This window comes from Solea senegalensis, linkage group LG17, assembly GCF_019176455.1.
Source record: "Solea senegalensis isolate Sse05_10M linkage group LG17, IFAPA_SoseM_1, whole genome shotgun sequence".
Lineage (NCBI taxonomy): Eukaryota > Metazoa > Chordata > Actinopteri > Pleuronectiformes > Soleidae > Solea > Solea senegalensis.
Window position 1 is genome coordinate 18,994,166 of NC_058037.1, and position 15,450 is coordinate 19,009,615.

At 41.0% G+C, this 15,450-nt stretch overlaps 2 protein-coding genes across 19 annotated transcripts in view; one reads left to right on the forward strand and one right to left on the reverse strand.

Moving 5' to 3' along the window:
* afdna (afadin, adherens junction formation factor a) overlaps positions 1 to 4,529 on the forward strand; it is a 100,523-nt gene extending 95,994 nt beyond the window's left edge. For 12 of the 18 annotated variants that reach the window (XM_044049416.1, XM_044049421.1, XM_044049417.1 and 9 more), the window contains 2 exons: positions 2,190 to 2,274; positions 3,386 to 4,529. In XM_044049416.1, the coding sequence (XP_043905351.1) occupies positions 2,190 to 2,274; positions 3,386 to 3,560 (260 nt within the window). In that variant the 3' untranslated portion in view covers positions 3,561 to 4,529. The remainder of the gene's footprint in view (positions 1 to 2,189; positions 2,275 to 3,385) is intronic. The other 6 variants (XM_044049426.1, XM_044049429.1, XM_044049435.1 and 3 more) reach the window with 3 other exon arrangements.
* A 1,066-nt stretch (positions 4,530 to 5,595) lies between these two features.
* tdrd15 (tudor domain containing 15) lies at positions 5,596 to 12,212 on the reverse strand. Its single transcript, XM_044049825.1, has 4 exons — positions 12,199 to 12,212; positions 6,259 to 11,907; positions 5,986 to 6,139; positions 5,596 to 5,604 (listed from the first exon to the last, which is right to left on the reverse strand). Exons 1-4 carry the CDS (start codon positions 12,210 to 12,212, stop codon positions 5,596 to 5,598), a joined length of 5,826 nt encoding a protein of 1,941 aa, XP_043905760.1.
* Between the last annotated feature and the right edge of the window lie 3,238 nt (positions 12,213 to 15,450).

Here is a 15,450-nt window from a genome sequence, read left to right on the forward strand (position 1 = left end):
ACAAAAGTGCTGCACAGAATAATAAAGAAAGACAGATTAAAACATGACTTTATTTCCACCTCAGGGAAATTCACACGTACAAATTAATTTTTATAACACATTTAAAAAACAAAGTTAATACATAAAACAGACAGAAAATGAAATGGAATATAAAACCATTAAAACAAAGAAAAAAGTAAATAAAAGTAATAAATATATTATTTGTATGAAAAAAAAAACCCATTAAAATAACACAATGTGCAACTTTCACAACACACGAGTGTTTGAGCGTCCGCAGACAAACGCGGCGTGACAGTGGTCAGCTGACCCTGCACCTTCATCATCATCATCATCATCATCATCGATCACCGCTGCTGTAACGTCAGCGTCACAACGTCACCTTCGATTTTCACTCAAACCCAAGACGATAAAAAACCCACACTAACATCCTCCCACTTTAGTAACCACACCCACCTGCCCAAGCCCCTCCCTCACACCCACCATCCAATAATAATAATAAAATCTGCATGTCTCACACACACACACACTGCCCCCCACGGCTGCAGCAGCTCACTCCAGTAACGGCTGGATGTCCATTGCTTTTGTTTTTGACTGCTCTCTGCTGCCCCCTGCTGACAATATTGACTCTTTTTGTCCCTGTCCATCCTCTCTGTCTGTCTGTGTGTGTCCGTCTGTTCTTCATTTGTCTTGTTTGTGCTGCGTTTGTGTCTCTGACGGCTGATTCGTGGCCGCCTGTGTCTCCGCTATCTTAACGCTGTCCTAGCGCTGCCAGCTTTTACTAAAAAAAAAACTCCCACAGTGCTTTGCGGCAGGTTCAGGTGACTCAACACCACCTGAGTCTCCACGAGTTTTTCTTTCATCTTTATTATTATTATTGTTGTTGTTGTTGTTGTTATTTTGGGACTTGTTGGCAGCTCCGCTGAAAACTCCACGTCTTTCTGGGATCGCGACGAAAAACCACGAGGAAATAAATGAATGAAGTTTCCTCACTCAACTAAACAAAAGTAAAAGTAAACACAGGAGCAAAGAAAAACACCCACAACCTTTGATTTATTCATTCATTCATTCATTCATTCATTTATTTATTTATTTTTGAGTGAAACCGAAGTAGAATTTTCCATCTCTGTGTTTTTTCTCAGTTTGTGCTTCTGTGGTTTTCTTCATTGTGATCACGTCCCAAACGTCAAAACACTTCAGAAACGCAAAGACTTAGCGGCCTTAGAGGCGTTAGCGGCGTTAGCGGCGTTAGCGGCGTTAGCGGAGCTGCCAGCTGGAAGAATCCATCAGGGTTCAAACCCCCTCTCCCTGTCACTGTGTGTGCGTCTGGACTGAACCATTCTCCACAACAACTCTCAAGTTCCAGACGTTCCAAATTCTCCGAGTAAATGTCTGAGTTGAGGGTTCTCAAACCTGGTTGAGAAGTCCTGGAACCACTGAAGGTCCAGTGCGTGACATTTACTCAGCAGATATTTAATATACTTTTAAAATAAAATAAACCAGGTTTTTATATCTGAGGGTAAGATCGACTTTATGACCGGAACAGAGAGGAAAGAAAAACATCGGTTGTTTGTTTGTTTTTAGGGTCCAAAGAATGTTCTTGGACAAAGACGTGGACACTGGTGCCGTTTGGACAAAGACACAGTGACACACGAGTAATACACTGATTAACCTCAAAGGGATCAAAGGTCGAGGTCACGGTGTTTGGTCTGGAGTAAAAGCCCAGGTTTCTTTTTCAAAAAGATTTCTAATATTGAGAATTCTGTCCCGTCGTCCCCGGGTCTCCAGAACCGTCCCTGACCTCGTCCTCGGGTCCAAACCCCGACACTTCCACAGACCACTGTGCTGCTACGGAATGGCTGCCGAACTTTAACAAGATCTGATGATTTCTGCCTCTTAACGCTTCTCCAGAACTCAGTCCCTTCCTTCCTTCCTTCCTTCCTTCCTTCCTTCCTTCCTTCCTTCCTTCTGCTTAGGCTGGTCTGTGGGAACTAAAGTCACGTGATCACGTGAGAAGCTGCTCGGCGACTGCGACAAAGACACATCGCAAACAAACTGTTTATTTTCACATAAAAAGCTTGTGTGTCGTGAGTCGGTCGTCGCCCAGCAGCTTCTGTCTGCGATGTTTTTGAGCGTTTATCGCAGTCTGACCGACGTTAACTCGTGTTCCTCTCTCTCTCAACGTCGGGCAGGATTTAATGCGTACACTGGAAACTCGGCAGGAGTTGTAGGATCAAGTGAAGTCTACAAAGACCCGCGAGACAAATGGTCAAAGAGGTACGTCGTCCTTTAATGTCTCTCTCTGTGTGTCCACTGTTGTTTCCTCCAAGAATGTTGACGAAAATCCCACACACACCCCCGACTAAGTTGCGATAAAACGAACGATTATCTTCATGATCAATCTGTCGATAATACTTGTTCGGGCCATAACAACCAGAAAATATTCACAAAAATCTGAGAAACGTGTTTAAATTCTTTAAAAAAAAACACTCAAAATAGCTTCTGTCATCGACCTTCGTCTGGTAAATGTTGTCGTTCGGAAGTCTTGGCTCCGTGGTTTGTGGCAGTCGAGCTCCAGACGTCACATGACTCCGTCTGTTTACTCCGCCATGTTGGAAAAAAAAAGGAAACGAGGCGTCAAGAGTTGCGAACTTTAAATCCACGGAGATCGAGTAAAATCCATCTCTGACAGACTTGATTTATCTGTTCGTTGTGCCGCCCTCTGCTGGAAAAGGACGCGATTTATAACCTGACATCTTTTAACGTTCTGATCATCTCGTCGTACTCTGGAGAACGCGTAAACATCACAATGAAAGTGTCTAAAAATACATGCGATGTTAAAGAGAGTTGAACAGCAACACTTCCTGCCAACATGGCGTCGTCGTGGTTCCCTGTGACGTCACTTCCTGGAGCAGCAGCTAAGTTTGTTTTTGTAGTTGCAAAAGTTTTGGTTTGTATTTTATTAGTTAATTCTTAGAAAATAAAACACAATGTCATGTCAAAGACGTAATTCTCCAACTGTGTCACAAATATCGTTATAATAAACATGACTCAGCGAAAATGCTTTTGCTGCAGTTTTCGTGCACAGTTACAGGATTTTTTTTGGATTGTGTCGGATTTTACATTTTTATCCGTCTAATGTTTGTCCAGTGTCGGACCGATAATCGATACCGATTCCCATTCCTTAGCGGTAACAGGAAGTCGCTATTTTCTCGCAGAATAAATCGGGGTCATTAAAAGCCGCACACACACACACACACACTAAACCATTAACGATTGTACTGATAATGGAAATAATCAGGAATCAAGATTTTGTTGTTTTAATCGTAAAATCTGGACCTTGTGGCGTTATCATGTTTAATGTGTTTATCGTGTGTGTGTGTCACAGCAGTCAGGAGCAGGAGAACTCGGTCCCCGGTGGCGGCGGCGGCGGCGCTCCTCCGGAGAGTCTGACCTTTAAGGAGCGCCAGCGTCTCTTCTCTCAGGGGAAGGAAGTTTCCAACAAAGTGAAAGCGTCTCGTAAACTCATGGAGCTGGAGAACGAGCTCAACACCAAGCAGTGACTCCGCCCCCTTCCTTAGGTCTCTTCCTCTCTAAACACCTGCCAGCTCCACCTTAACACCCACATCATCGCCACGGTAACGTTAAGGTGCTGCTGGGGTTTCAAAAAAATCACTTCCTGACCACTTTATTTTTTTATTTTATTCTATGAAAAAAAATACTGGACCCGACTTTTTTTCTTCCTCCCTGTTTTTTCCTCCGTCACAGATGTATAACGATAAAAAAGCACTGTAAAAAAGTTTTAATTATATTTAGTGAGAATTGAGAAGCAAAGGATAAAGGAAAAAAGGGGGCGGGGTTATATTTTTGTTGGTAAAAATGTTTTTTTCTTCTGCGGGGGAAAAAAAAAAACAAAGGTTCATTTCTCATTTTAACCTTTATTTTTTAAATAAGTAGCTACGTGAAAATTTTATGTCCTCACTTTTAATTCCCTTCTGCTCTCCAGACCAGTCTTTTATTTTCTTAAATTCTCAGCGAGTGGAAACACTGTTATTTCATTCCGTAGCGACAAAAGCATGGGATCATTTTTGATTTTTTTTTTTTTAATATTCCATTTTTGTGATGTTTTAGAGATTAAAAAAAAAGGATCCCCCCCAGGAGGATTGTACAGTTTCCAGAGAAAGGACCTTTAAAAAGTGCACAACATTACTGTAAATAATCGGGGGTCCACGACTGTCTCACTCTTTTACTACTGTAGAAAAAACCCCACCAGGCTACTAAAATAAAATAAAAACCTGCAAAACTAATGTGACGTAACAGCGGAGGTGACAACGATGCGTCGTCCAATTATTTTAACGTTTTTTTGTCCCAAAAACTTTGAGGTGATTTTTACTTTTATTTTTTTTTGCAGAGTTGTGTGAAATTTAATCCAATGATATCATAAAATTCAAGCCGGAGGAAATAAAACGTTCACAATGTGATTTAATGTTGGTTTTCACGACAGTTATAACAATAAAAAAAATAAGACACTACTTTTTTGTTTGTTGCTTTTACAGATATTTATTTCAGACTTTGTGGGAAAAACAAACTCGCACAAAAACGTGTTTTAAACTGTTGAATATGTTTCGGTTGAGAAAGTGGGTCAAAGGTCGAGTTTTCAGTGTTTGTACAAATGCACACAAGTTTCACATCATCACCGTCATCGCTGCTGCTGCTGATGTAGAAAACAAACGCACCTCTCCTGCCGTTTGTGTGTGCATTCATTTTTAATTTTTTTCCCTCGTCACTGAAAGTGACATTTGTGTGTTTCTCTCTACAAACAAACAAACACAAACTCCTCCTCCTTGTTTTTAGGTTTGAAAATGAACTGAATCATTTAAATGGTTTTTTGTTTAGCCTTTTTGTAAATCATTAATAAATACAGATTTTTCAACAGCGAAGCCTCCGTGTGCTTTTTCTTATTTTCAGACAAAGGACAGGAGTCATTAATGGCTCAGTGTCGCCATCCAGTGGACAAACTGTAAGATAACCATGACTCCTGATCAGTTGGAGTGTTTCTCCAGCGCAATGGGAGCAAAAACAGAATTTGTTAATTTACAGAACAGGAAAAGAAGTCAAAAAAAAGGGATGACAATTTGCATTTTTTAAATGTTTTACTGTCTGAAAATGTATCCAAGGCGACCAAAAAACTTCACTGTCAAAACTTACTCGGTTCTAAACGGCTTGTTTTTGATTTTTATATTAGAGAACATTATTTTTATTTGTCAAAAAAAGTTAAGTTCTTACGACTGAACCTTTTAACAAACGACATAAAATTAACGCTAAAATTAACGCTAAAATTAATAAAACAATAATATAAAGTCAGCTGTTTATATTAAAACTTATACAGAAAATACTTAGACATTTTTTATCAACTCAGGAAAAACAAGAAGCTGCCGACTTAAATATTCTTAAATTAAAACTAAAAAGAATTTATACTTAATTTAAACACCGTTCAAAGACTTGAAGCGTAAACTTTACACAAAAACAAATGGAACAGAAGACAAACGTCTGGTGATCATGTGACTCTGGACGTGGAAGAAGCATCTGAAGATCATATCAGGACGCCTGCGACACAAGAGAAACACGACGTGAGTGAGAAGCGTTGACGCCGTGATACACTTCACTATGAACATTGCTAATTGCTAATGAATTATTGAAAAATTGCGATTGTTTGCGTGGTGATATATATCGCGATTGAGACGGTAAATAATTGCTTGAAGTCCAGTGTGTAAAATTCAGGTAAAATAATTTTAATTTGGCTGAAACAAACTTCTTATTTAACCCTTATCTTCTTCTTTTGTGAACAAACGTCCAACGTAGAAACCTTTTACATATTTTTTTCCTAATTTCTGAACCACCATGTTTTTACAGAAGCTCCACTTTACCAATAAATGTTTTTGTACGTTTGTTTGCTTTAACTTAAAAGTAAAAAGTAAACAAATGAACATATTGTGTGTGTTTTGTTACAGTTTCTTTACATCGAGTCGATCCGGTCAAAACACTGAGCGACCTCCTCTCCGCCCCTGCCTCCGTCAGCTCTGCTGAAACGTGGGATTTCCCATCATCCTCCTCTTCTCTCTGATGAATCCGCTTCTGGAGCCTGAATCAAAATCATCGGACACCATTTTGAATTTCATCTAAAAATAATGTTTTAAATTGTCAAAATTGTGACTAAAGATGTAAAAACACTGATTAAAAGCTTCTGTTAAAAATACAGACCTGAGTGCTAGCATGGCGTCTGTAGAAGTAGCATGTCCTGCCTCCACCAGCTCTTTGGCGACATGGATGCCGTCTGACAAAACGTCCACCTTCCAGTGAGAGTCCGCCACAAACTCTCTGAAGAAGATCTGAAGGTTCCTCTGATACAAACGTTCCTGGAAGAAGATGGCCGCCTCGTTTGTCCACTGTTGGGCTCCTCCCACTGGTCGAACACCTCGCAACACGCACGGGTGCGTCCCTTTTGGCAGTGTCAGTAGCTCCTCGGGAAGCCTCTTCAGCTTGGTGCAGTCTTTGTACGGCAAACACTCGCTGTGACCGTAGTCCACCAGGTGCAGCAGCACGGTGGCGTCGGCGTGTACGATCTCCGCTCTGCACCACTTGTTCTTGGAGTCCGATTCTAGAAGGCAGCAGGTGCCGCGGACGATGTGGGCTTCAGGGAGAGGGGACGTCTGCTCGGGGAGGTTGTCCAACATGATGGACGCTTTGTTCATGTTGTGAAGCGAGTCCTCAAGAATCACGCAGAACTCGAAGGGAGTCGTTACCGACGCAGCAAAGCCAAAGTGTCCTTTGTCCCCATCGACCGGAGCAAACGCGAGGTGCTGGGGAAGGATGGGGTCCACGTTTGGTTCTTTTGTTGCCTCTTTAAGAGTTCCAGCATTCAACACGACCGTCTCTTCATCCAGTGGCAGTGATTTGATTTGGCCGATGAGAAACACATTAATAGCGACCTCGACCATCCAAAGGTCGTCCGCTTCAGAGTAACGCGCAAACACCACGTCAACGTCTTGACCAATCATCGATTTGATAGTGTCACACGTTGATTCTTCAGCTTCTTCAGCTCCAGTGATCCCGAGGCTGACGTTGACCTTGCATTTCACGGCGAGATACGGGATTTTTGTCAGGTTTCCACACTGTTGTCGCATTGATCCACGTGGAATTTCCTCAGTTATTCCGTGATCCACGAGGAGGACGTAACATTTCTCTTCACTCACATGCTGAACGACAGCCCGGTGCCATTTTCTCTCTGTGTTTACCTGAACTAAACACCTGTAGCCTGGTTTTACATCTTTGACCATTAGCAGGCATTTGCACAGGCTGTTAGCGATGTGATTTTCCAGCGTCGCTAACAGGTAACTTGTCCTGGCAAGTCTTATGTAAAAACTGCCGTTATCCTGGACCGACAGAACTGTTCCATTCTCCCTGTCTTTAGCTTGAATCGTCAGCGCTACGAGTCTGTCGGTGCGATTCCGACCTCTCGTTGTGTCGATAGAAAATCTACAGCGTGTTCTTTTACGTCTCCTGGTTTCCAACTTCAGTTTGGTTAAAAATGTGAAAGTGGGTGTTTTGGGCTTGTTGATTTCACCTTGAGCAGCGGACGCGATGCTCTCCGATGTCTCCTTTTCGTTTTTGTTTTCTTCCAGTTCACAGGTTGTCATTTCCTCTTCCATGTTAGGTGAACTCTCAGGAGCCTTCACGTCTTTTTCGTTTACAGAACTGCTCTGGACAGGTGCTGCTGTAACGCCAACATCTCCGTCAACTATCTCGACATTGACTTCCCAAAGAGTTCCACGTTGACAGACAAACTCCACCACTAGAGGCCTCTCCATCACAGCATCGGTGAAAGTGTTGTCGTTTTCAAACGTGCTCGTGTCAAACAGGGAACAGGAAATGCTAAATCTGGGCTGAGAGAGATATTGCTTTGTCATTGGGCTGATTTTCTCCTTCCCCACTACGGCTGTGTTTCCGTAGTCGACAAACTCCACCAAGGACAAACTCCCTTCGTAGTCCTTCACGATGGAACGATACAGAGCGCCGTCCTCTTCATACTCTGCCAGAACAAGGTCATTGATCCTCAATGACGTGGCAGCTTTCAAGGAATTCCTGAAGGAACTCGAGTTGAGATCTTCGCACATTTTTAAGATGGCAGGCTCGTCCTCTGACAGATGAAGGTAGAAACAGTCGACTGAGTCAATGTGGGACACGAAACACTTTGCCTTGAGCCCAGCGCTCAGCTTCTTCTCGGGCAAACATGAGAGCTGAGGAACGTCGGTTTTGTTTGCTTGTGGTTCTGGTTTTGTGTTTGTGTCCTGATACTTTCTTTGTTCAGAGTTCTTTGACTTGTTCTTAAGCTGTTGTTTCATTGTTGTGTTGTTCTGAACATAATATTTCGTGTTACAGCGCTTTCTTTGCGGTGCATTCCTAACTTGACTACTTCTGCAGGGCTTAATCGTAGGAGAAGGTGAACATCTCCCTCGAGGTTGACTCCTGAACCTTGTGTTTCCTCTATTGAGGGTTTTAGGCTTTACCGTTGTGGTCCTTGTGACAAAAGTAACAGCTGTCTTTTGTTGAGGCCTGAGGCTGAGAATGAGCTCTTTTACTTTCTCATTGATGTTAACATCTCCATCAAACAGCTCAACATCGAATGAACCGTCCTCGTTCTTTGTGCTGATGACGGCTTTTATTTGTTTGTTGAGGACTGAACTACTAAGCCATTCCTTGACATCTGCATAAAGCTCCTCCTTGGACACTGAAGTGAGACAAAACCTCAACGCCTGCATGGGTGTGTAAAGCAAATCTGTCGAGTCTCTGGGAATGAACATAACGTGGGTTTTCTCAGATATGTTTGAATTTCCGTAATCCACAAAAAATACATTGAGGTGCAAAGGTGAGTGAACGGGATGAGCCAAGCCTCTGTACCAGTTGCCATCAAAGTATTTTGCCAGGCACAGTTTACTCACAACAGCTCTTGTACTAGCTTGCTTCATTTTCTCACTCTCTTCGCAGATTCTGTTTTCAAGCTCCTCAATTATGTCAGTGTTTCTCTCAAGGTGGCAGAAGACCTCCCACTGGCTGCTGATATGAGTCACGAAGACCTGTTCTTCATGTCCAGGACTTAGATCATATGAGGAGTAGACGAAAGACTCTGGTGACACTGTTGACAGTCGCATTGTTGAGACAGCTGCCCCTCTTGCCAGGCCCTGTCCCACAAGCCAATCTGTTAAGGTCTGTTGGGTTTGGGAGTTGTAGAGGTCCACAACATTGTAGAGACCCTTGCATTTCACATTCAGTTGAGAGACAATTCTACATCTTAGCACACTGCCACTGTCAGTAACAAACTGCTTCATAGCTTTACACACCTCCAGGTGCCAGTCTCCAGAATGGTGGACGTCAGTAGGTTCAGTCAGGTTGGAAAAGCAGCACCTGAAAGCTTGTCCTTCCAAAGAAACAAATTCTGGCATTATTTCCTGAAGTTCCTTCTCCTTGACCTGGATGGTAAAGCCATAGTCGATCAAAATCACCTTGGCATGACTATTCTGTTGTTCAGTGATGAAGGCCCTGCACCACCTTCCGTCTACTGGTGACTTTGCAACACAACATGAAAGCCCTGATTGGAGAGGGACTGTGTTAGTTGAGTAATACTGCTGAACTTTATCCATCAGTTTGTCCAAAGCTGGAATCTTATCTTGAGGCAAGCACCAGAAATCTGATGGAGAGTTGATACAAGTGCAGCGTACGGCAAATTCAGACCCAAGATTGATGATCAGAGCCTTGAAGCCAACAGGAGCTTGAGCTTCCTTGATTTCACTCTTGCACGTGTTCTCTTCCTCTTCGTAATTTTCTTCCGTATTCCCATTAATCTCTGACGTTTTTTCGGTCATTTCTGTGTTGTTTTTTGAACTGCTGTTCCAGCATTCAATTTGTTCGGAGGAGATCAGAAAATCAGTGACACTCCGCTTGCTGTCATCTCCCATCTCATGGAGGTCAACAACAAATTTGTTTTTTCTTTTACGAACAACATGGACCGACAGGGCTTTGTGTGACACAGTGTGTCTGAAGAAGTCAGAGGCAACACTGGTCCAGACTTCATCCAAGGGAAAAACATTAAGAGAACAACAAATGGCAAATGGTGGCTTGCTGGCAAACGCCTTTGGTATCTTCTTGATCAACATGTGTGGCACTTTCTCAATGTTCCCAAAATCTATAAAAAGGACTTCGGCTCCGTGCTCAAGAGAGTCTATGATGACAGCCCTATAGAAATGCATGTCAGCCTCATGAACCGCACAGCACAGCGTACCAAGCGCAGGGTTCTTGAGAACGTCTTCATCCAGCTTCACTTGACCGAAATGATCGGCCATCTTTCTCATCATTTCTTCAAACTCTTCATTGCGTTTTTGTGTTCTGATCCAGAATTGATTTGGATTCTGGACATATTCAACATACCCCACAAAGACTGAGTCCACCTGCACCTCTTCTTCTTCCACTGTTTTACCCAGTGCTTCCCCCAACACTTTGTCAAAGTACAAACCGCCACCTTCAAGTGACAAATCTGCGCTCACAAAAACAGACTCCACATCCTGATTTGGGAACTCTTGGGCGGATTCTGGTTCTTTTACATAATTCTCTATAGCACTAATCAGATTAATGGTGTACAGATGCTGTTCTTCGTCAAAACCACAAATCTCCATATCTAATACTCGCCCAAGCAAGCCTGCCTTTAGGAAACTCAACTGCTGAGCTTTGACTGCGTAATCCTGGTCGTCTAGGCAAGAGAGTGAGCATGGAAAGGCCATGATGGGTTTTGAGTAGAGATCAGGAGGCAATCTGTGGACATTATCAACTTTGACAGATTCAAAGAAACCATAGTCGATGAACAGAACTGTGACTTGGGAGTTGAAGGGGAGATATGGCACAAAACCTCTGTACCATTTGCCATCTTTGCTTTTCACGGAACACAGTAACCCCACATTTTCTTGAGTTTTCTGTCTATAATCTTTAGCTCTGTTGTCACAAACTGCAGCCAGTTTCTTTGACATATCCGAAAGATCTGTTTTCATACTGACCATCTGACAGTAAAACAACCTAGGGTTGACAGCTGCAGTTACTCGCACCTTAGCTTGTGTCCCAAAACTCAACCTATGCCTACAGAATGACAGAATGTCTTTGTATCTGTGTAAATTGGTTGATTTGAAGCAAAACTCTTGTCCTACTGGCTTTTCAATGAGCAAGTCAGGGACTGACTCTATGTTTTGTTTGAGCGGCACCTCTGTGAGCATCTCAACCAGGAGGAGGAAGGTCTCTGTGTCCACGTGTCTCCCAAACGCATGTCTAACAAGGTCATTGTTGATGTCAGGAGCTTCCAATAAGAGGACTTTGTGGGGAAGGAGGGCTTGAACGTAACCTGTAACATTTCTTCCAATCAGGCTTGACAAGTAATTCTCAAAGACAGAAGGAGAAACACTTTGAAGCAGCAGCACGTTTGCGAGAAAGCCACAAACTATTTTTGGAGGTAAAATGAAAAGGTCTTTTGAACAGGATGATACATGGGCAATGTCAACACTCAAGACGTTACCGTGATCTATGAGGAACACGTCGCACACGTCGTCTTTTCTGCTCTGAACTCTTCCTCTGTACCAGTGGGCCGAAGTTACATCTTCTACGAGGCAAAACTCTCCAATATCCACGACAACCTCTGTTTTCGGTGTGTTCTGTACTTCTTCTTGTAATATGTTATAGTCCAGTTCACATATGGTCAGGTACTGGCCCTGAAAGTGAATCAGAGTGTCTTCAGGGTTCCAGTCCAGGTGTGTTAACTTGAGGTCCACTGGCCAAAGAGTGCACGAAGATGCCAATGAACCAGAATCCTGAGACCTGAAATTAAAGAGGCCTTATTATTCTTCAAGAAACATAAATGAGCAACTGCAAAACTTTAGAATATGATGGCCTGTCAGACTAGTGTGGGAGATTTCTAACTCCAGATGATGGTAGTAATGCAACATCAAGTTGGCCTTTAAAACCCACAGAAAAAGAAGCATTAAACAGGGATTGTAGCACACAGTTGCATGCTACATTAGCAATACTCTATAATGTTATTATGCTTAAACTTGGCACTAGGAAAAGTACTTATGCAATTTAATTGAAATTGTAATATAAAGTACTCACAATAAGTCAATCATTGTATTTTTCAACCATCAATATTTTAGATTACTTAAAAATGGTGCCACTAGAGGGAGCCTGCATCTTTACAGTAATTCCAGGTCCTCATGATTAGTAAAGATTCTTCATAAGGTTCTTGTTTATTTTTACTCCAAAAATTTGTGTGATGTAGTTATTTTATTTTTTGCGTTCTTTGAGCCATTTTAAGAGTGAAAAGTACATTTTACAATCATCACAACAATATCATGAATAACATTTATTCCAGTGAGGATAATCATGAAATTAAAAATAAATCCTGTCCCCTCCCACTTACTCAGAAACACTGTACAGTATTTGCTGTTATTAATAGTCACTCCTGTGTTCAAATACAGCCACAGCTGTACTTAATTTGCATCGGAATTTGCAACTGGGAGTGACATCACCTTCCAGTTGACTGCATTCCAGGTGAGAAGTCGGACAAAAACGTATCTCAGGCTAGCCACTGTTAGCAATACCAGTCGGTAACAAGGCAGGCTTATAACAAACCTTGAAACACTAGAACACTTAAATAGAAGTTGCCATACCAGGAAAATTCCACTTCAATAAATGTCTAAACATAAAACATAACAAGCTTAATTGTATCACATCATTTTACTTACTTTTGTCGTTGAGACAATAGTGACTGCATGGCAGCAGCATCAGTAACTGTCACATCCCAAATAGAACCTGAAAAAAAGAAATAAATAGGTGCAGATAAGCGCCCCCCACTGTTTAAATAGCAAAAGCACTATAACAGCAATAATGAGCACCATGACAGAGTATATGTTAAACCTTATCTGCATACATGTTTTGATGTATTGGGGAGGGTACAATGAATCAGAAACTGCGATAAAAATCCAGACTAATCATCAATGTGGAAAATATGGCTGAACAAACTGGCTATTAATCAATCACTAAAGTACTTGTCAACCATTTTGATAATCAATTAATCAGTTTAGTTTGTTGTTGTTTTTTAATGATTGAATGTGAATATTTTGTGGTTTCTTTGCTCCATATATAGAAGAGAAATCATTAAAACAGATTGATTTTGTTTTGTGGACAAAACAAGACATTTGAGAACATCATCATTTCAATGGGGGAAAAATAGATCACCAATTTTCTATTTTTTTTTATGGAAAAGTAAAATCTCAAAAATGCATCCCTGACCTCAGGTTTACAGATATGAAGTTGAAATAAATAAGGATAGAGAAGGCCCCGCCCACTTCAATTTACAAATAAATCAAAATGAATGCAATTTTTGGTTAAGTTTAACTATTGTAAAAATGACTTGCACTTAAGATAACTATAGTAAGATAACTATGTAATTATTTCGTCCCCGTTAAAATAGAGCAGAACCTCAAATAAATGTTGTCTAAACTGTAGAAATATGGTGTTCCTAATAAAGTGCTTGAACAACTGGAGCAGTGATGGTCCCATTCAAACCTCATTTAGTCTCCACACATTCTTAGTGATGTCCAAACTTTTCTTGTGACGCCAGCATTAACTTAGATTAATAATTGCTGAAATGTAGTTTATAATAAAAATAATTTAAAAAAAAATAGAAATATTAACTCAGAAAGTGGACATTGTGCATTTGGTGTTAGCTCGGTGACATTTACTGTGCCAATTAAGCTTCCCCATACATTCATTCTCAACAGCGGCGAGGTTTATCGTTTTATCCCGGGACACCGGACGTATTATGACTAAAATTAAGTAATTCACGTCACATAACCACCCTTTTTCTTACCTTTTGTTGTCGCACTGGCGCGTAACAGTGACCGGTCAGGTAGCTGCGAGACAGCAAGCGTAGTAGCACCTGTCTGTGGCGTTCAAAGTGGAATTACGAGGAGGGGGGGAGATATTTACTTCCCGAATCCACTCGGTTATTAAAGAAATCGAAGCAGTAATGGATGTTGAATCATTCAAATAACCACGTTACCTTTTATGGTAAAAATAACAAAATTATACGCACTTATTATTGCCGGAATAACATCATAATACGATCTCGGACACCCCTAAAGCGGACTGTACCATGTCGGCTTGGTCTGCTTGCGTCACTCCCGATAATCACAGCAGTGGCTCGCGCGGCTCACGCCAGAAAGCTAGCGGTGAACGTGACTATGACCATGTACCTTTTAAAAATTAAATTCTGCTTTTAACGATATACGTTATGTTTAAAAGTTAAAGAAACAATAATGATTCGGAGCGTAGTTACAGTCATGTTATTGACACGTGGTTCAATGACTACGGAATCATTATTTATTTGGGAAACGCGACAAATACATCTGTCTCCATCAATGTTATGCTAGTTAGCCACCTAGCTTGTTTAATAGTGTTGTCTTTTAGAGTGTATGGGTAAACAGTAGCACCAACATGATTAGTCGCTGTCAATTGCAGTTTTGACTGTAAATAATGATAACTGGTGAAGTATGTTTACCATGCACGTTGGTTTGCTGGCTTTTAATGTTGACTGCATTTCTTTTCTAATTTAAATTGCACTCAAATATTTTGCTCTTTTTTTGCAAGCGTGTAACATTTATGAGGATTTATTGTCAAAAACAGAATAATGCCTTTACAGATATATACATTTAGAAAATTAATCAGTGTTTGGTTTCATAATAAGTCTTTTATTTGTACCTTGCTTCATTTTACATCACCATGTTTCCACAACTCAACTCCTTAAAATGAAAAGGAAAAAGAAGTGGTGAGTTTTCTTTTTTCTGTCTTGCCTTCTGCTGTCTCACCCTTGGATGTCACTAATGGTGACATCTACATTAAATTAAATTAAATTAAATACTAAAAGAAGCTGTAGTAGTGAGTCGTTGTTAGGGCTGCACATATTTTCGTCATCGGTTTATTAATTAAATTCAATGATTAAAATGTTGGATACATCAAAAATAATGAGGTTCTCAAATGTCTTGTTTTGTCCACAAATTAAAATGATTTAGTTTTAATTAATTATTTATTTTATATATATGGAGCAAAGAAGCCAGAAAATGTTCATATTTATGAAGCTTGTTGATTCGATTATTTGATTACATTAACTATTCTGCTCTAACTACTTGTTATTAAAGCCTTATTTGACTTAATTTAGCAAGGTAACGTGAGCCAGATTAAAGGAGATAGCATAACAGTTTTGGTGCTGAGATTTACAGGAATTAGGCATCAGAGATGATAATCTGGCCTGTATTTCCTGTTATGTAGTCTTTATTATTACCGAGCAGCCTCATATCAGTAATG